The sequence below is a fragment of the Macaca fascicularis genome, chromosome 10, assembly GCF_037993035.2.
Source record: "Macaca fascicularis isolate 582-1 chromosome 10, T2T-MFA8v1.1".
Classification (NCBI taxonomy): Eukaryota; Metazoa; Chordata; class Mammalia; order Primates; family Cercopithecidae; genus Macaca; species Macaca fascicularis.
This window is the reverse complement of record NC_088384.1, coordinates 68,915,946-68,938,295: the sequence shown is the minus strand read 5'-3', so window position 1 is coordinate 68,938,295 and position 22,350 is coordinate 68,915,946. Positions and strand designations below refer to the sequence as shown.

The following is a 22,350-nucleotide window of genomic DNA, read 5'->3' as shown; positions in this document are numbered from 1 at the left end:
GGAGGGATATGTATGAGTGTGACTCATGGAGAGGCATCTTCAAATTCTGCCAACCATATCTGGACTTTACCACTTTGTATACCCAGTTTGAAGGAAAAATAAGAGAAGGCACATATGGCTGGAATAGCAAAGAAAAAACAAGAAATTAAAGCAGATTCTCAAAAGAGAGGTGTGGTGCCTGGGGTGAGGTGCCGGAAGGGCTAGGATGAGGAATATAGGAAATCACATGTGAAGCTTTGTTTCTCTGTGCATGTCCATAGAGCCTTGGCCGATATTCTCAGATCTCATCTAATTCCTACCCCACTCTCTCTGCCATGTGTGAAGTATGAAAGTGCTGGGAGAGACACAGACTTATACATTTTACTGTTCTGTGCTTTTTATATTTTTATATTTATCTACATAATAACTTTCTGTTTCAGGTAGTCGACGATGAAAAAATAAAAACCACGTTTTCTGAAGCTTATTGATAATTACCATGGAATGCAAACCCTTTATTCTCTAGATAATCTACTAATTGACTCCAATTTATTCATTCTATTTATTTACTCACTGTGAGAGCCAGCTTCCAAAATGGCTCCCAGTGATCCTTACTTCCTGGCATGTGTGCCCTCATGTGGTTGCCTCTCAGCTGAATGGACTTGACCACAATAGCATATGGTAGAAAGGATGGTTAATGATTTCCATAGTAAAGTGATAAAACACAAGTGGCGGCCGGGCGCAGTGGCTCAAGCCTGTAATCCCGGCACTTTGGGAGGCCGAGACGGGCAGATCACGAGGTCAGGAGATCGAGACCATCCTGGTGAACACGGTGAAACCTCGTCTCTACTAAAAAAAATGCAAAAAACTAGCCAAGCGAGGTGGTGGGCGCCTGTAGTCCCAGCTGCTCGGGAGGCTGAGGCAGGAGAATGGCATAAACCCGGGAGGTGGAGCTTGCAGTGAGCCGAGATCGTGCCACTGCACTCCAGCCTGGGTGACAGAGCGAGACTCCGTCTCAAAAAAAAAAAAAAAAAAACCACACACAAGTGGCTTCTGTCTTGCTGTCTCTAGAATGGCTCACTTGAGGGGAAGCAGGCCGTCATGTTGTGAGGCCACTCAAGCAGCCCATGATCAACATTGGGAGGGACTGAGTCCTCCTGACAGTAACCAGCACCGTGTGAGCAAGTCTGCTTGGAAACATATCCTCTGGCCTTGGTCAAGCATTCAGATGACCAAAGCCCTGGCCAACATCTGGACTGAAACTTAGGAAAGACTCCAAACCAGAACAACTCAATTCAGCAGCTTCTAAATTTCTAATCCACAGACACTGAGATAATAATTTTTTATAATTTAGGCAACGAAATTTTAGAGTAATTTGTTAGGCAGCAATAAATACCTAATATACTAAATATACACTGACCTCCTATTGTTTGCCAGGCCTGGGTCTAGACAGAGAAAGAACAGAGATGGCAGCTTCCCTGCTGGTATAGCGTCTCTGAAGTGGAGTGTCATTGGGTGAGCTGTGGAGGTTCTGGTGAAAATGTCAGCTGGAGCTGTGAGAGAAGAGTCTAGATGTTCTGAGTGTATAGGGCTGCTGGGGTAAGACGGTGGCATCAAACCAGCTCAGACCAACCCCCTCCCTACTAAATCTAATACAATTTTATTCTGTAAAACAATCCACTCTATTGAAACGTTAGAGTAGGAGGTGTTCAGAGGCAAACAGATATTTCTAGAAATAACGTGTCTCATACTCCATGAGGCTAACACCTCACCTCCCTCATCAAAGCAGCCTAGGGGAAGAATGTGAAAGGTCAAATTCTAAAAATCTCTAATATTTTCCCAAATGTGAAGGGAAAACAACTGAGGGAGGGGATACGCTTGCCAAAACAAAATACTTGAATGTCCCTGTAATGGTGGCTCCTCCCTAACAACTGCATACTGGCAAAGCAAACCAAAGCTGGACAGTAGTTAAAGCGGTAAAAACAGATTTTGTTCAGGACTGCAACAGGGGAAGAGAGATCGCACTACAGAACTGGGCTCAATTCTGAACTCAGTGAGGATAAGTGGGAAAAAGCCAGGAGCAGGGTGGTGGTCAGTGGATGGGAAATTACTAGGAAGACATCGGAGGAAAGGGGCCTCCTGGTTAAACAGTTTCAACAGGATTCTTGCTGAAGGCAGGCCAGGATAATCACATATTACCTGGGGGATGCTGGAGGATGAGGAATTTGACTGGATATTGACAGTGATCAGGTATGAGGGGTGGGGAATATCTCTCTAAACTGACTTAGCAAGACTCTCACTAAAACTCAGCAATGCAGGCCCAAGAAGGACGAAAGCCTAGGCTGAGGCCTAGAGGACTTAGATGAGCCTAACTAAAGTTTAGTCAAGGAGAGAGTCTTTGTCATTACTCAGAAAAGGAAAGAGTAAGTGCCCAGATTTTATCAGTTTCTTTTTTCAAGCTTTGAGACAAAGGGAAAGAAAATTTCAGGAGGGAACTAGCCAGAAGAAATAATTAAAGCACCACAACCGCTGGCAGTGGGATTGTGGATCAAGCCTGAGTGTGGATCAAGCTTGGTTTATATAAAATTAAGTTTGAGAATGCCTCTCCCTGCTGGAGATTCAATCATGTTTGGGAAACGTTTCCCCAAATCCCAAATTTCCTCTTTTTCTCTTCTCTGTTTGATGCGCTTGTGGGGAGGAAGTTTCTGCTGAGGAGAGGCAAGATGAAGGGGAGAAAGGGGAAGCTGAGGATGGAGAGGAAAAAAATTGCTAGTATTGTTTGCATCAGTAGTAAAATTTCTGAGGCTCTCACTACATTGGGAAGGATTAATTTAAAAACTGAGCCATTTATCACCACCCATCAAATCAGGGGCCTGGGAACTGACACTCATAAAAATTAAAAGAAATAAATATTGAATTCATGTCTGCTAAACCTTTTTTACTCAAGGTAATTAATGAATGAACAAATAACTCTCTACTTCTGAGTAATTTCCTTGGTTCAATTTCATTTAGTTCTGCTCTGATCTTTGTTATTTTGTTTCTTCTGCTAGCTTTGGGATTGCTTTGTTCTTGCTTTTTTAGTTCCCTGAGAGGTGACACTAAGGTTGTTAATTTGTCTTTTTTTTTTTTTTTTTTTAAGAGACAGGGTCTTGCTATGTTGCCCAGGTTGATCTCAAACTCCTGGGCTCAAGCAATCCTCCTGCCTTGACCTCCCAAAGTGCTGGGATTACAGAGTGAACTATTTTTTTGAAGTAGTCATTTAATGCTATAAATTTTCCTCTTAGCACTGCTTTTGCTGTATTCCAGAGGTTTTACTATGTTGTGTCTCCATTTTCATTTGTTTCAAAACATTTTAAAATTTCCATCTTAATTTAATTATTAATTCAAAGATCATTTAGAAGTGTGTTGTTTAATTTTCATGTATTTGTGTAGTTTCACAAGCTCCTCTTGGTATTGATTTCCAGTTTTATTACCATGATCAAGTGAATTTTATTCCAGGAAGCAGTGGTGGTTCAAGATACACAAATCAACAAATGTGATTCATCACATAAATAGAAGTAAAAGCAAAAACCATACAATCATCTCAATAGATGCAGAAAAAGCACTTGACAAAATTCAGCATCCTATCAAGACAAAAACCCTCAACAAATTAGGTATGTTCTAGGCATAGAAGGAACATGCCTCAAAATAATAAAGGCCATATATGACAATCCCACAGCCAACATCATACTGAATGGGAAAAGTCTAAAGCATTCCCCCTAAGCACAGCAACAAGACAGGAATGCCCATTTTCATCCCTCCTATTCAACATAGTACTGAAAGTCCTAGCCAGAGCAATCAGACAAGAGAAAAGAATAAAAGGCATCCAAATTGGAAAAGAGGAGGTTAAATTCTCTCTGTTCACTGATGATATAATTTTATACCTAGAAAACCCTAAAAATTCCCCCCACAAAGCCTCTTGGATTTTATAAATGTATTCAGGGAAGTTTCAGGATACAAAATCAAATATAAAAATCAGTAATATTTCTACACACCACTAACAAGTTGAGAATCAAATCAAGAAGTCAATCCCATTTACAATAGCTACAAGAAAAGATATCTAGAAATATATTTAACCAAGGAGGTGAAAGATCTCTACGAGGAAAATTACAAAATACTGATGAAATAAATTGTAGATGACACAAACAAATGGAAAAACATCGTACACTCATGGATCAGAAGAACTAATATTGTTAAAATGACCATTCTACCCAAAGAAATCTATAGATTAAATGCAATCCCTATCAAAATGCCAATGTCATTTTTCACAAACATAGAAAAACAATTTAAAAATTCATGTGGAACCAAAAATGAGCCTGAATAGCCAAAGCAAACCTAAGCAAAAAGAACAAAGCTAGAGGCATCACATTACCTGAGTTATACTACAAGGCTATACTAACCAAAACAGCATGGTCTGGTATAAAAATAGACACACAGATCAATGGAATAGAATAGGAGTCCAGAAATAAAGCCACATATCTAAAGCCAACTGATCTTTGATAAAGTTGACAAAAACATACACTGCGGGAAAAGACAACCTTTTCAATAAATGGGGCTGGGAAACTGGGTTGTCACATGCAGAGGAATGAAACTGGACTCCCTAATACCCACTATATACAAAAATAAATTCAAGCCTATATAGTCCCAGCTAATAAGGAGTCTGAGGCAGGAGGTTGAGACGGCAGTGAGTCATGATCCTGCCACTATACTCCAGCCTGAGTGACAGAGAAAGACTCTGCCTCAGAAATAAAAAAATAAAACTCAAGATGGATTAAAGACTTAAATATAAAAGCAGAAACTAAAAAAATTATAAGAATTCCTAGGGAAAACTTTTCTGGTCTAGGCAAAGAATTCCTGACTAAGACATCAAAAGCACAGGAAACAAAAACAAAAATTGACAAACGAAACTTAATTAAACTAAGAAGCTTTTGCACAGCAAAAGAAATAATCAACAGAGTGAACAAACCACCTGCAGAACAGGAGAAAATATTTGCAAACTATACATCCAATAGGGTAGTAATATCCAGAATTTACAAGAGGTTCAAACAACTCAACAAAAACCTCACAACTCTATTAAAAAGTGGGCAAAGAAAATGAATAGACATTTTTCAAAAGAAGACATCCAAATAGCCAAAAAGCTTATGGACAAATGCTCAACATCACTAATCATCAAATTAAAACCATAATGAGATATCACCTTACACCAGTTAGAATGGCTGTTGGTTACAGTCAAACAATAACCAATGTTGGCAAGGATGCAGAGAAAAAGGAACGCTTAGACATTGTTGGTGGGAACATAAATTAGTACAACCTCTATGGAAAATAGTATGGAGATTTCTCAAATAACTAAAAATAGAGCTATCACTTGATCCTGCAATCACACTACTGGGTATCTACCCGAAAGAAAATAAATCATTGTATCAAAAAGACACTGGCACTTGTATGCTTATCATAGCACTATTCACAATTGCAAAGATACAGAATCAATCTAAGTGTTCATCAATGGATAACTGGATAAGGAAAATATGATACACACACACACACACACACAATGGAATAGTCTTCAGCCGTAAAAAAGAATGAAATCATGTTTTTTTCAACAACATGGGTGGAACTGGAGGCCATTAGCTTAAGTGAAACAACTCAGACACAGAAAGTCAAATACCTCATGTTCTCACTTCTAAGTGGACACTAAATAATGTGTACATGTGGACATAGAGAGTGGAATAATAGACACTGGAGACTTGGAAGGGTGGGAGGATGGGAGAGGAATGAGGGATGAGAACTTACTTAGTGGGTATAATGTACATATCTGGGTGATGGTTACACTAAAAGTCCAGACTTCCTTGCTCCATGATATAACCATGTAACAAAACTGGACTTGTATCCCTTAAATTTACACACAAAAAATAATAATTTCTTTAAGCAAGGCCCAGAAAGACAAATACTGCAAGATCTCACTTATACGTAGAATCTTAAAAAGTTGAACTCACCGGGCATGGTGGCACACACCTGTAATCCCAGCTACTCAGGAGGCTGAGATAGGAGAATCACTTGAACCCAGGTGGAAAAGGTTGCAGTGAGCCAAGATCGTGCCATTGCACTCCAGCCTGCGCAAGAAGAGCAAAACTCCGTCTTAAAAAAAAAGAAAAGAAAAGACAGTTAAACTCATGGAAGAATAAAGTAAAATGGTGGTTACCAAGGTGTGAGGTTACAGAGGTGGTTGGGGAAAAGGGAGACTTTGGTCCAAGATTACAGAGTTTCAGGTAGATAAGAGGAACAGGTTCTGGTGATTTATTGCACAGATGGCAATAGTCATGTATTGTATATTTCAAAATTGCTAGAGGAGTGGACTTTAGATGTTCCTACCACAACAAAATTATAGGTTCTTGAGGCCAGGTGCAGTGGCTCACGTCTGTAATCCCAGCACTTTGGGAGGCGTAGGTGGGTGGATCACCTGACGTTAGGAATTCAAGACCAGCCTGGCCAACATGGTAAAACCCCATCTCTACTAAAAATACAAAAATCAGCTTGCGGTTTGCTGAGATGGCACAACTGCACTCCAGCCTGGGCAACAAAGCAAGACTCCGTCTCAAAAACAAACAAAGCAATAGGTACTTGAGATGATAAATGTTAATCGACCTGATTTGATCATTCCACAATGTATACATTACATTGTGTCCCATAAATATGCACAACTATTATTTGTCAATTAAAAATAAAACAAAACGTAAAGTAACTTCCTACCTTGGGAGGGGGCCTTTTGGGGAGTTAGTAGTCTGATAGTGATACCGAGATGAATTTTTTTTTTTTTTTGAGACAGAGTCTCGCTCTGTCGCCCAGGCTGGAGTGCAGTGGCGCAATCTCAGCTCACTGCAAGCTCCGCCTCCCAGGTTCATGCCATTCTCCTGCCTCAGCCTCCCGAGTAGCTGGGACTATAGGCGCCCACCACCACGCCCGGCTAATTTTTTTTTCGTATTTTCAGTAGAGACAGGATTTCACCGTGTTAGCCAGAGTGGTCTCGATCTCCTGACCTTGTGATCCGCCTGCCTCGGCCTCACAAAGTGCTGGGATTACAGGTGTGAGCCACCACACCTGGCCACGGAGATGAATTTTAGATCACTCTGGTCCTCCTCACAGGACATGTTTTGGGTGGAAATGTCATGTTTTGGAAGGAATTCAGCTTTGCCTGAGAGAACAATAAAATTTTTACCACCCAGATTCTTGTGGCACTTGCAGGGGTGAGGGACTTACAACACTCCAGCTCCACTTCCAAGCATATCAAAAGTAGTGGCCACATGAGAGGTTGAAACTCAAATTCTAGTTGGGCATGGTGGCTCACACCTGTAATCCCAGCACTTTAGGAGGCTGAGGCAGGTGGATCACCTGAGGTCAGGAGTTCAAGACCAGCCTGGCCAACATGGCGAAACCCCATCTCTACTAAAAATACAAAAATTAGTCAGGTATGGTGGTGCACACCTGTAATCCCAGCTACTCAGGAGGCTGAGGCGGGAAAATCACTTGAACCTGGGAGGCAGAGGTTGCAGTGAACCAAGAGCGTGCCATTGCACTCCAGCCTGGGCAACAAGAGTAAAACTCCATTTCAAAAAAAAAAAAAAATCAAATTCTAATCATACAATGAAAGGAAGATAATGGAAGCATATGAACCAAAAACCTATGCATTGGGCAAAAGTTACATGCAGAAAAAATGTTACAGCCTCATAGAAATCAGGGAAAATGTATATATGTGCACAGTACTAATTTTATTCAAGTGGTAATAGAAAAAGGAATAAATTAACAAGCAGTAGTATTGTAATAGAAACTGTGAGGGTATTTTGATGTGCCTGCTTGAGTAGGCTACAGTCCCTAGTTATTTCATCAAACACTTTTCTGGTGTTGCTTTGAAGGAATTTTGTAAGTGTAATTACGGTTCACAATCAGCTGACTTTAAGTAAGTCATATTATCCTAAGTAATCTGGGTGGGCCTGATTCAGTCAGTTGAAAGGCCTTAAATGCAGAACTGAAACTTCCCTGAAGAAATGTCACACATGAGTAGCAGCTTCAGCCTGTGCCTACGGTGTTCCAGCCTTCACCTAGGAATAAATCTGTTGCTATATATCTGTCAAACTAAAAATATGGGAGGATTGAGCTCCTGCTCAACAGACCAGACCAAACCAAAATGGAGTGACTCATGCTAAGTGTCACATAATCAAATGGAAACTTTAAGGAAGCAGATAGATCCCCAAACCAACCAGGTTTTCTGGAAAAAAAGATTCACACCAACCCATCAGAAAAAGCTCAGCCTACCTCAGTCAGTATAATCAGGAGGTACCCTGTGCTTTAACTTACAAGTAACCTAATGTTAACCAAGCAGTGCTTTTTCTATTGCTGTTTCCTTGTTCCCATCTCATAAAACCCACTGGCCATTCCCCTGTGGATTCTGCCATTGCCCCAGTGGGAGAGATTTATGAATCATGAATAAAAGGCCATTGGATGTGTAACTAAATTTGTTGCAATTTTGTCTCTTGACATCTCCCAGCAGTCCTATATCTCTGGTTGAACCCTGACTGACACAGAGGCCAAACATGCCTAAAAATCATTAAGCTTTGAGTTATAATGAAAATCTTCTATGAAATCTGCACAAAATGTTTAATTTCCTGTTTTTAAAGCACTCCAGAATATTGGAAAAACTAAAACATTCTAACATCACGAGTCTGGCATTACTCTAGTTCCACAAAATATCAAAAATATAAGTATAGATCAATTTTATTAAAAGACATAATAACCTTCAATGGATTGTTACCAAATAAATTGTAGCAGTAGAAATCAGGAAGAATATTTTGTACCAAGTTGTTTTTATCCTGGCAATGGAAGCTTGATTCAAAAGCATATATACTATTAGTGTAACACACTAATGGTAAAAAAATTATTTTAATAGATCCTGAAAATCATTTTTAACATACAGCTTTCATTCCCAACAGTAAGTCTGGAATAAGTGGAAATTAAATTTAATAGAAAATATAATCCCAGCACTCTGGGAGGCCGAGGCAGGCAGATCACCTGAGGTCTGGAGTTCAAGACCAGCCTGGCCAACATGGCGAAAACCCATCTCTACTAAAAATACAAAAACATTAGCTGGATGTGGTGGCATGCGCCTGCAATCCCAGCTACTTGGGAAGCTGAGGCATGAGAATCGCTTGAATACAGGCAGTGGAGGTTGCAGTGAGCCGAGATCATGCCACTGCACTCCAGCCTGGGCAACAGAGCAAGACTCCATCTCAATTAAAAAAAAAAAGTATTTACCAGAATTTTTGAATAATATTCTACTAAATAAAGTAACTTTAGAAATATTTATAATACAATTTAAGAATTAGTTAAAAGATGCCCATTATTTCTACTTAGTGATGTACTAGAAGCTGTAGTGATTCCAGGATTACAGATAAATGAGAGGCATGATATTAAAGTGAACAAGAGTCAACATATATGTATTTTTTTTTCATTTTTTCAGATGATTTATGAACAAAGTCAAAGCAGTGTCCCAGCCTAACCAGAAGTCTCACAAAGTCAGGTTTATTTGATTCATTGCAACAAGGAGTTCATTCACAGGAAAACAAAGGATAAGATTTAATAATTCTAGGACTCTGAAGAAGGGTGAAATTTAGTCAAAATTTGAACACAGCAGGTTTTTGATGGGCTCAAAATAAAGCAGAGCTATGTGTAAAAGGTCATCACCATGTTTGGACTGGAAAGTGGGCCCAGGGTTTTATGTCCTTGGAAACTACAAAGTTAAAAGAGATGTAAAATGTTGTGTGTATAAACCTCTGTTCTGAAGCTCTGCACGAGGGTTGAAAATTGAAGCTGCTTCTCTGTGCCAAAGTGACTTCCATCCCCCAGACAAGAGACAAGAGTGGGATGTTTCATTCATACTGATTTAATTTCAAATAGCAAAGCTCCTGGCAGTGTATAATTTTCGAGAACAAAGTTCCTCCGTAATAAGAAAGCAGTACTCACTCAAAGAGGGGGTTGTTAATGGCATTTCACAGCTGTGGTTTGTTCACAGAAGACAAGCTGTCTCCTCTAAATTTGCAGCTAGCTTTATCTGTGTCTGTTATCCCAGCTTGACAAATATCCAGATTGATTTTTACTTTCTCAGTAATTATGAAACTTCAGAAAATTGTTAGCACCAAAAAAGAGTTTTTAGCAAGGAGCCACATGAGAAAATACAGTCAAAACTTGATATGTTTTGAGTTTGACAAAGCTAACAAAAACAAACAATGGGGAAAGGACTCCTTAGTCAATAAATAGTGCTTAAGGGGCTAGCCACATGCAGAAGATTGAAATTGGATCCCTTCCTTACACCATATACAAAAATGAACCCAAGATGGATTACAAACTTAAATGTAAAACCCAAAACTATAAAAACCCTGGAAGACAACCTCGGCAATACCATTCTGGACATAGAATAGGCAAAGATTTTATGATGAAGACATCAAAAGCAATTGCAACAAAAGAACAAGTTGACAAATGGGATCTAGTTAAACTAAAGCGCTTCTGCACAGCAAAGGAAACTACCAACAAAGTGAACAGACAACCTACAGAATGGGAGTAAATTTTTGCAAACTACTCATCTGACAAAAGTCTAAAATCCAGCATCTATAAAAATCTTAAATAAATTTACAAGAAGAAAAAACAACCCCATGTGGGCAAAGGACATGGACAGAGACTTTTCATACATGCGGCCAACAATCATGTGAAAAAAAGCTCAACATCAATGTCCATTAGAGAAATGCAAATCAAAACCACAATGAGATACCATCTAACACCAATCCGAATGGCTATTTTTAAAAAGTCAAAAAAAACAAAAAACAAAAAAACATGCTGGCAAGGTTGCAGAAAAAATGTGATGCTTATACACTGTTGGTGGGAGTGTAAATTAGTTCAACCATTGTGGGAGACAGTGTTACAATTCCTCAAGGACCTAAAAACAGAACCACCAGGCTGGGTGCGGTGGCTCACGCCTGTAATCCCAGCACTTTGGGAGGCCAAGGTGAGTGGATCACCTGAGGCCAGGAGTTCGAGGCCAGCCTGGCCAACATGGTGAAACTCCGTCTGTATTAAAAATACAAAAATTAGCTGGGTGTGGTGGCACGTGCCTGTAATTCCAGCTACTTGGAAGGCTGAGGCAGGAGAATCACTTGAACCCAGGCGGCGGAGGTTGCAGTGAGCTGAGATCGTGCTACTGCATTCCAGTCCAAGCAAGACTCCATCTCAAAAACAAACAAACAAACAAACAAACAAAAAAAAAAAAACCATTCAACTCAGCAATCCCATTACTGGGCACATACCCAAAAGAATATAAATCGTTCTATTATAAAGACACATGTATGCATATGTTGTTGCAGCACTATTCACAATAGCAAAGACATGGAGTCAACCTCAATGCCAATCAATGGTAGACTGGATAAAGAAAATGTGCTATATACAATGGAATACCATGCAGCCATAAAAAAAGTATGAGATCATGTCCTTTGCAGGACATGGATGGAGCTGGAGGCCATTATCCTTAGCAGAATAATGCAGGAACAGAAAACCAAATACCACATGTCTCACTTATAAGTGGGAGCTAAATGATGAGAACACATGGACACATAGAAGGGAAAAACACACACTGGGGCCTATTGGAGGGTGAAGGATGGGAGGAGAGAGAGGATCAGGAAAAATAACTGTTGAATACTAGACTTAATACCTAGGTGATGAAATAATCTGTACGCTAACCTCCAAGACACAAGTGTACCTATGCAATAAACATGCTCATGTACCCCGAACTTAAAAGTTAAATTTAAAAAGGTAAGTTAAAAATTAAAAAAAAAAGAAAATATCACTAAGGGAAATACTATTTAAGACAACAAAAATGTTAAGAGCCTAAAAGTTAACTGAACAGAAAAACACATAGTGTTTACAGGAAGAAAATTAACATTTTTACTGAGACTATAAAAGAAGTCAAAAATAAATAGAAAGATTATCATGGTTTTTGATTAATAAAGTCTCAGTTCTCCCTCAAATATATGTCTAAATTCCATGATATTCCCAATTAAATCTAAAGAATTTTAAGAGTTTTCATAGACTAATTCTAGCTTGTGGAGAGGAGAAAATCCATGAATAGTAAAGAATTTTTTTGAAGCAGGACAACAGGAGTGACTACTTTAAAGATATTTATAGAACATCTTACAATAATCAAGCCAGACCTCTGTACACAAGAGATTTCAGGGTATGCTAAACAAAGGTGGCCTTTCAACCAGTGTGGAAAAGATGAGTGACCCCAAAACTGTATTGGCACAAGGGATGGTTGCCCACTTGGGAAAAGTAAACTTCAGTCCGTTTACCATTTAGAAATATAAATGCCAAATAAACTAAAAAGCTAAATAAAGCAAACAAGTATTTACATATTAGAAGACAATATAAGAAGAAAATGTTTTGATTTTGGAATAGTGAAGAACTTCAGCAAGTCAAAGATCTCAGAAGTCCTAAAAAAACTAATATATTTGACAAAACAAATCTATAAAGCATTTATTAGACAGTAGACAATATACGTAAAGAAAAGGCAAGCAAGACAAGATACCTGTATTATCCAGAATATGTAAGGAATATGTAAAGAAATCTGACATTACAGCAATGAGAAACTATCCAATAGAAATTATCCTGTGAGAAATTATCCAAAAACAAATGGCAAACCACATGAATGAGTGAGTCATGAAGTACCTACCAACGCTTAATCCAGGAAGAGATAGTCTTAATAAGAATCAGGAACAGGCAAAAAGTAATAAATAAATAAACAAACAAACTAACGGCAATGACGTGTGTTTGATCTGCGAAATTGGGGCGGTGTGGAGAAAGGTATACTTTGGTGGGACTGTCAACTCTTAGGAGGGAAATTCTGGCAATATCTTTCAAAACTCCAAATATGCACAGTCTTAAACCCAGTGATTTTACTTTCTTCTGTCTTCACAAAATATTATCTTCACAAAATATTGACACATGTTGATTAGCTCTGTTAATCTGTTAAAACAATAATGGTGTATGTCTATGTTTTATATTTAGAAAAAAAACACTTAAAAAGAATTAAGTCAATTCTCAAATAATGGAAAGGTCCCCAAGATGTATAAATGAATAAAATCAATTACAGAATAATTACATTGTATTCAAACTTTAAGAAACTATATATTTTGTATGGGGTTAAATTGCAGAGAAAGATAAAGGTTTCCAGAGGCTGCACATATGCTGTTTTTTATTTTTATTTTTATTTTAGACACGGGGTTTTGACATGTTTCCCAGGCTGGTCTTGAACTCCTGGGCTCATGCAATCTGCCCGCCTCAGCCTCCCAAAGTTCTAGGATTACAGGTGTGAGCCACCGCGCCCGGCCTGCACATCTGCTAACAGTGGTTACTGCTGGGGATGATAAGAGCCACAGAAATGGGACTTCCCTTTTTTGTACAATATTCAAAATGTTATTCTTAATTTTCACTATAAAATTTTATTCCAGTTTTATGCATAAAATAAAGATTTTAAAATAACTAGTATTGGTCGGACGTGGTAGCTCACACCTGTAATCCCAGCACTTTGGGAAGCCGAGGCGGGTGGATCACGAGGTCAGGATATCGAGACAAGCCTGGCTAACACGGTGAAACCCTGTCTCTACTAAAAATACAAAAAATTAGCTGGGCGTGGTGGCGGGCACCTGTAGTCCCAGCTACTCAGGAGGCTGAGGCAGGAGAATGCTGTGAACCCAGGAGGCGGAGCTTGCAGTGAGCCAAGATCACGCCACTGCACTCCAGCCTGGGTGTCACAGCGAGACTCCGTCTCAAAAAAAAAAACACACACACACACACAAAAACTAGTATTATATTTATAATTACAATGTTCTATTAAAGCTAGGAGATTTATATCCTTGCTAACAAAAATACAACAAGTAAAATTTATGTAGTCTAGGTAAACAGAAAATGTCACTACTTCATTAAAAGAGTAGGGTTCATTGAGGGTGAAAGGGACATTTTGAGTCAATTAATTTAGGTAAATAATACCATGCATTTCCATCATTTCCCAAGAGAGAAAGAAAGGCCAAGAGACCATGTGGACAGGAAAGTAGGGCCTGGGGGAAGGAAAGGGATTGTAATGGAGGGAGTTTTGGGGGTCGGGTGAGGATTTGGGGGAAATGGTTGGAAAAGCAGTTGAGGGAGAGGGGATGAAGAAGGAGATGCGGGAAGGAGAGGGAAGAGGTGAGAGATGGAACTGTGTTTTTGTTGGCAATTCAAGTAAGAACCAAGACATCTCAGGAGCGTTCCCAAGGAATGTCCAAATGCTCTGCCTTCCAGAAGCAGGTGCTGCTCTATTTCGGGAACTCTGTGGAAATACTTAGCAGTCTAAATCTAGACTCCGGGTTGAATTCCCAGCACTCAGTTCACCCAGATCTGGCCTCCAGCAGCAGGACCAGAAGCAGCAGCGAGGAGAGGCAGAAGCAGCAGAAGCGGCTCCTCTCCATCGCAGAAGCGGCTCCCAGGTGGCTCTGTGGGCCCAGGCCCCTCTTCCTTCCATTCAGAAAAACACACGGCAGTTAACTGCATCCGCGTGTGCATCTGAGAAGGTAAACACACTTCATTTCCTGTTCATTGAAGGATAAAGGTATATGTGGCCTTTTGTCTCTCTTTTTGGGATCTACAATGAAAAAGGAGGGGAGAGCAGAGAATGGGTCGCTTTACCTTGTCTGTTCTATGTTCCCACAAGGCCCTACCCTTAGAAAACCACAAAGGGAGGCTAGGTTTGCAATTACTTGAAGAGCGGGGAGGTGGATGAGAATCCAAGAGATGCTCTTTATTTTCTATTTGTCCAGGAAAAAGCAAAAACCTGGCTCCGAAGCAGTCAGAAATTGAAGCTGGAAAAGAAGCAAGTGATGTACGTTCTTGAGGTCCTCTGAAGAGATGTCTTGGAGACAACAGAAATAAATGACCCTGTAAATTTTCTTTATCCTACTGGACACCTTGACCAGAGCACCTGGAGTTGTGGCCTAGCACAGGTGATGGGGAGGAACTCTTCCTGGATTAGACAAGGAAAACCTACCAACCACAAAGATGCAAGCTTCAGATGAGTGTATCTGTGCTGCTAGTATCCTAGCGGGAATCAGAATGCAATGACCTCGATGTGTGTTATTACACAGGTAGAAGCTTCTAGAACTATGCCGTAGCCAACCACCATGTGCAGGTAGGGGGCATTTAAAATGTGGTGAATTAAGATGTGCTGTAAGGGTAAAATGCACACCAGATTTCAATGACTTGGTGTGAAAAAATAACATAAAATATATAGACTATTGTATTAACAATTTAGATGAATCATAAATTGAAATACTATTTATTCTAGTAAAATATTTTTAAAACTTTTATTTTCGGTTCAGAGTTTGTTATATAGGTAAACTCATATCGCGGGGGTTTATTGTGCAGACTATTTTGTTACCCAGGTACTAAGCCTAGTACCCAATCGTTATTTTTTCTGAACCTCTCCCTCCTCCCAGCCTCTACCTTCTGAGAGGCCCCAGTGGGTATCGTCCCTCTTTTTTTTTTTTTTAGATGGAGTCTCGCTTTGTTACCCAGGCTGGAGTGCAGTGGCACAATCTCAGCTCACTGCAAGCTCTGCTTCCCTGGTTCACGCCATTCTCCTGCCTCAGCCTCCCGAATAGCTGAGACTACAAGTGCCCACCACCACACCTAGCTAATTTTTTGTATTTTTTAGTAGAGATGGGGTTTCACCATGTTAGCCAGGATGGTCTCGATCTCCTGACCTTGTGATCCACCCACCTTGGCCTCCCAAAGTGCTGGGATTACAGGTGTGAGCCACCGCACCCAGCTGGTGTTGTCCCTCTTTTTGTGTCCATTTGTTCTCATCATTTAGCTTCCCTGTTTTTTTTGTTTGTTTGTTTTTTGTTTGTTTTTGGGACATGGAGTTTCACTCTGGTCACCCAAGCTGGAGTGCAATGGCAAGATCTCAACTCACTGCAACCTCTGCCTCCTGGGTTCAAGCAATTCTGCCTCAGCCTCCCGAGTAGCTGGGACTACAGTAGCCCACCACCAGGCCCAGCTAACTTTTGTATTTTTAGTAGAGACGAAGTTTCACTATGTTGGCCAAGTTAGTCTCCAACTCCTGACCTCAGGTGATCTACTTACCTTGGCCTCCCAAAGTGCTGGGATTACAGGCGTGAACCACTGTGCCCGGCCAGCTCCCATGTATAAGTGAGAACACGTGATATTTGGTTTTCTGTACCTGTGTTAGTTTGCTAAGGATAATGGCCTCTAGCTCCATCCATGTTCCCACAACAGACATGCTCTCGTTCTTTCTTATGGCTGCATAGTGTATGTCATGGTGTATATGTACCACATTTTCTTTATCCAATCTGTCATTGATGGGCATTTAGGTTGATTCCATGTCTTTGCTATTGTGAATAGCGCTGCAGTGAACATACACATACATGGGTCTTCATGGTAGAATGATCTATTTTCCTTTGGGTGTATACCCAATAATGAGATTGCTGGATTGAATGGTGTTTCTATTTTTAGCTCTTTGAGGAATCACCACACTGTTTCCCACAATGGTTAAACTAATTTACACTCCCACCAAAAGTGTATAAGTATTCCCTTTTTTCCACAATCTCGCCAGCATGTTATTTTTTGACTTTTTAAAAATAGCCATTCTGATTGGTGTTAGATGGTATCTCATTTTGATTTTGATTTGCATTTCTCTAATGATCAGTGATACTGAGCTTTGTTTTTTTTTTTTTTTTTTTTTTTTTTTTTTTTTTTATGTTTTCTGGCCACATGTATGTCTTCTTTTGCAGTGTATCCCAGTAAAATTAATTTTGCTTGTTTCTCTGTGCTTTTAGAAGTATGGCTACTAGAAAATTTATGATTGTGTATGTGGCTCAGATTGTTTTTCTATTAAAGACAGCGCTGTCTGGACTCTAGAAGATATTCTGATTCAAGAGGATGTAAAGAAATTCTCTAAGTCAATAAGAAAAATAGAAGAAACCCAAATGGGCAATGAGTGCATGGGAACTCACCTCAGTGGAAAGGAGGGAATGGCAAGCCAGCCCACCGAAGCCCACTGGCAACATAGGACAAGCCTGCAAAGCAGAGACAGCCCCTCCAGGAAGAGCAGCCAGGCCTTGGGAGGACATGGCCTCAGGACCAGACCCAGGGAGGACACAGTCACTAACCCCTGGCTCATCTGGCAGGTGTGGGCAGCAGCCAGGCCCGTGGCTTCACCTGCTCCCCCTGATCTCTGCCTTCAGCTGTCCTACAACCTGGGTCGAGCACCTATGCACCAGTTTTATGGCAGGCAGAGATGCACCACCCACATCCCCTTTCCAGGTAGGGCTTGCTCCCCTGGCTGTAGCGAGTGTGTCAGCAGATGGCCTCCAGCTATCAGCAACTTCAGAGAGCTGCCTTGCCTGAGGTCCCGTCCCTTCTGGGGAAGCTCCTGTCTGCCAGAGGGGCTACAAAAGCACAGTGGACACCATGATGGGCAAATTTGGCTCATGGGAGCACCACTGGTGGCTGAGGCACTGTTGGGCCACAGAGCAGTTGACTTTGCCCTCTCCACCTTCTTTTCACAAGAGTTGATCCCAATAAACATCCATCCTCTTCCATCCCAAACTGTCTTGGCATCTGCTTCTGCAGAGCCCAGCCTGGGGCAAGTTTCATGGGAAAGGGCACGTCTCCTGCAAGTTGCCTGTGACCAGGAAGATGGAGGAGGGAGATGTGTCCCCATGGGTTCCAGTTTGTCCTTGCTCGTCCCCTTCACGCTCACCTGTGCTTCCTGAATGTAACCAAGATACAGCAACTTCAGGCCCACCATCAAACGTATCAGCTCAAGCACTGCAGAGGGTATAACTTCTTTAATAAATCCCTTGTTCCAGGCTGGGCATGGTGGCTCACACCTGTAATCCCAGCACTTTGGGAGGCTGAGGTGGGAGGATTACCTGAGCCCAGGAGCTCAAGATCAGCCTGTAGGCAACACAGGGAGACCCTGTCTCTACCAGAAAAAAAGAAAAAATTAGTAAAATAAATTAGCTGAGTACAGTGGTGTGTGTCTGTAATCCCAGATACTCCAGAGGCTGAGGCGAGAGTATCGCTTGAGCCCAGGAGTTTGATGCTACAGTGAGCTATGATCGCACCATTACATTCCAGCCTGGGTGACACAGCGATACCCTGTCTCTAAAAAATAAAAAATTTTAAAAATATTTTTCCGTTTCACTTAAAGTGGCTCTGCTCCCTCAATAAGCCCTGTCATTAGGAAAAGAAAAAGAAAGCTTTAGAAAGGACAAAAAAACCCCATGATTTTTGACATCAGAAATGTTCTGCCTTAAAATGTGTTTAATTTTCCTGAAAACATATACTTTAATACCAATAGAACATTTTATGTGACCCTGTAGGATTTCATCAGAAACTGTTAAATATTAGGCTACCTTTTCAGTTTTTAGTCCTATTTTAACTGAGGTTTGATTCTGAAAGAGTGAAATTCAAGGGTGATGAGTGTAGGCTGTGAGCTTTAGAGAAAGGAAAGGACCCCAGAATGAGACGTCAGATGCGTGCTTTACCGATTCCTGAGTCTGGCCAGCTGGCACTGGAAGGGCCTCTTGGTTTCAGAAGGTAGGATCCTCCAAGAGGGAGTGCGGAAAACCCAAGAGGTGTTAAAAGCATTGTTCCTGCACTCAAGACACAAAAGTTCCCCCCAAGAACCCCAAGGCGATTGTTTCTAGAACCCACGGGTCCATGAGGCCCTCCCCGCTCCCTGAGGTCTGGGAAAAATGGCCTTGAACCCCATTACCCCCCACTCGACTTCTCCCTCTGTACCATCTTTTTCCAAGTGTTGATCCCAATAAACATCCATCCTCTTCCATCCCAAAGGCAGGGCTTGCTGCTCGGTTGTGGCAAGCACTTCTATCCCTTCCTTCACACAGGATGTGAGTGGCAGAGGCACCTGGTGCCCTCTACCCACCATCCAAGCATGACTGCTGTTGCTTTTCTTCTATCTTCTGAATTTCATGCAGTTTTTCTTGGGGCCAACCCTGAAGAGAACCATAGGGAAGAAAAATCTGGCCAAAGTAGTCCCAGTCAAGCTGACACAGGGCAAACCACCACCCCCAAACCAGATGATCGCACTCCCCAGTCTCCCTGGACACTGGCCACCACGCAGCAGCCTCCCTTACACTGGTGGCTGAGGGGCTGATGGGGCAGGAGCAGTGCCAGTGCCTGACCAGGGGCCTGTGTTCCCACGACTTTGCACCTTCTGTCCTCCCACAGACAGCCGCCCAGTCTGGGGGAGTAAAGTGCAGGTAGTGATAACAGTAACCACCCCAAGGCCCTTATTGTTCTGAATTAATTATGGTAAATTAATACATATTCTATTTACCTACATTAACATAAACTAGTTAGGGACTTCACAACTGCAGCATTACCACCCAAAGATTAAAATAATGACCTGAAGAAAGGAATGAGTCAAAATTACACATTCCTGCAAAGTGGTTTATTGAGAGCTGATTTCTCAGTCAAAGAACAAACCATAATGATGGGAATATTGATGATTTCAACATTAAAAAGTTTAAATAAGGTCAATCTTTACATACTAATTAGGAGCCACCTACAAGACGTATCGGGCAAAAAGAACAAGATGCAGAACAGTGTGTGGCTGGTTTGCTACCGTTTGTTTTAGAAGAGGGGAAAGAATATGTATGTGCTACAGACACGTTTATATTCTATGTGTACTTTTATGTACATGTGCTTATACCACATGTATGTGCATATCTAACTTTGCACAACCCCTGGAAAGGCAAGTTGACTCTGGTGTCATTGGTGGCTGAGGAGGGAGGTGGTGGCTGTGGGACAGGATGGGAGGGACACATCCCTACATAATGCTTCATACCTTTCAGCTGTGAACCATGTGCAATCATTACCTATTGAAAAATAAGTCAAAAACTAAAAATCAAATACACAAAAAAACTGCAGCAAGAAACCATTAAAAAACATACATTCAGTTGATCACAGCCCACAGTATACTGGGAGCTGTCCATTTAGTACTGATGGCTTATACTGTCATATGATTTTTTAAAAAAAATCTCCTGAGTTCCTCTCAACCTCAATTTCTAATCTCAAATACACATTTTAAAAAGACATGATTAAAGAAGAGCCAGAACTGCACATATTTTTTTTTTTTTTTGAGACAGAGTTTTGCTCTTGTTGCCCAGGCTGGAGTGCAATGGCACAATCTTGGCTCACCGCAACCTCCACCTCCTGGGTTCAAGTGATTCTCCTGCCTCAGCCTCCCGAGTAACTGGCATTACAGGCATGCGCCACCATGCCTGACGAATTTCGTATTTTTAGTAGAGACGGGGTTTCTCCATGTTGGTCAGGCTACTCTTGAACTCCTGACCTCAGGTGATCTGCCAGCCTCAGCCTCCCAAAGCACTGGGATTACAGGCATGAACCACCGTGCCAGCCACCGCACATATTCTTAAATGAAGTCCCGGGGAGGCCTCAGGTCTAACAGTCATCCAGTCTGAGGCTCCTAGTTTGGGCGAGTTGGTCCTCGAGTCCTTGGCCAAACTTGGCAGCAAAGAGTGAGGTGATGAGGTCATCTCCAGTGTTCAGAGCCAGGTCGTACGCTGTCTGGCCCCCTGCATTCTTCTTTCGGATGCTTGCATTGCATCTGCAAAGGAAATGGAGAAATGGAGGTGCACTGAAGGACTTGAGCATGTGCCCCTAAGAGCTTGACTCTTCCCTGCCACGGAGGCCAGTCTGGGCCCCTCCTGCTCCCACCTCCCCAAACCTGTCCTCGAGAGGTCACAGTGACTTCAGTTCTCAGAGGTGGCTCTACCCTGAAACCTTTAAAGAGGCCTGTGATTTCAAAATGTCCAATTGCTAACCCTGGCCATTGGTTCCCATTGCATTAAAGTCCTACAACCAAGTATGTTTAATGGGGGCAACATTTTCATTGTGCTTTGAAAAGCCTTTAGTGCCCAGGGAACCGTGGTGGGATGGTGGTCCCCACGGACAGGGACAGCAGTTCAGGAACCAAGGCCTCTCTTAAAATCATCACAGGCCATTAGGGAGATCCCTGTGGCCCTCAAAAGTATCCACCAGAGGCCAGGGGACATACCCCAGTAAAGTGGCGATGCTCTCTCTTCCTGCAAAGCCAAGCAGAGTAGCTTCGTGAAGAGCTGTATTTCTGAGCCTAATTAGGGGGAAAAAAAATCCTGGATAAATCCTTCGTTACCATCATCAGGAAACTGGAGAGGATGCATGGGACCCAAGGTCCTGGTTTTTTTCATCGACCTACTTAACTAACCTGGGAAACCTTTTGAGTCTCCTCTCTCTGCCCTTCTCTTGGAGGAATACTGTGATGGAGGGTAAGCTTTGATACTAGACAGTGAAAAGGTTATAAACACATTCATTTTTTAATGCGAGAAACCCACAAGGATATGGTTGGTAGTTGATATAATAAATGCTAATAAATACCATTGTTCTAAACTGCCTGCAAGAGTTTATGCAACGTATTGGACATAGTCTTAACTTTGGCTTGGACCCCTCGGGCATGATAGTAGCTTCTCAGGGCTGAGGCTCCTATTTTTGTGTAGGGAAAATGACCTTGGCTCCAGTGAGTTGGGCTTACGTGACACGAAAATAAACACCAATCTTAGAAGCCGGGGGCAGGCCTGAGAGGTCAGACACAGCATATTTTGCTGCAATGCCAGGGTTTCTCCTCATATTTCCTGGTCAGGTTTGACCTAGTGAGGGAGGAGTGGGCAACTGAAATGGAGGTCGGGGTGGTACCAGGACTCCTGAAAGGCTCCTATGTAGAGGTAGCAGGAGTGAAGGAGGGCAAGAGTCATGACTGAAAGTAGAAATGAGATAGTCATTGAATGTCTGAACTCTCTCTGCCCCTGCTCCTTCCTTTGATGCCAACACCCTCATCCCCTACACCTGCAGATGTGCCTGCAGCCATGCATTTATCCCTATGAAGAAAAAGGATAGTGGCTTCTTCTCTGAGGAAGATAAAGAGAGCCTCTGGTGAGAATCAGAGGGAAGCCTTTCACTTTCTGGCACCCAGGGGTCCCAGCCTGGGAGTAGCTCCACCTACCCAGAAAGCTTCTTGGTTGACAAAGCCCTTCTCTTATATACAAAGTTACCAGTCATCTAGCCCAAACTCCATTCTCAAATGTGAATGGACAACCAAGGCTCATAGACATCTGAGAAAATCCTGCAGAATCAAAGAGAAAACCAAGATACACAAACACG

At 41.7% G+C, this 22,350-nt stretch overlaps 1 protein-coding gene across 1 annotated transcript in view; it reads right to left on the bottom strand.

Moving 5' to 3' along the window:
- Positions 1 to 19,560: 19,560 nt before the first annotated feature.
- Positions 19,561 to 22,350, bottom strand: part of DZANK1 (double zinc ribbon and ankyrin repeat domains 1) — a 97,362-nt gene continuing 94,572 nt past the window's right edge. The window contains exons 20-21 of the mRNA XM_074004710.1: positions 21,212 to 21,286; positions 19,561 to 20,761 (exon numbers count right to left, since the gene is read on the bottom strand). Coding sequence (XP_073860811.1) covers positions 20,596 to 20,761; positions 21,212 to 21,286 — 241 coding nt within the window. The 3' untranslated portion in view covers positions 19,561 to 20,595. The remainder of the gene's footprint in view (positions 20,762 to 21,211; positions 21,287 to 22,350) is intronic.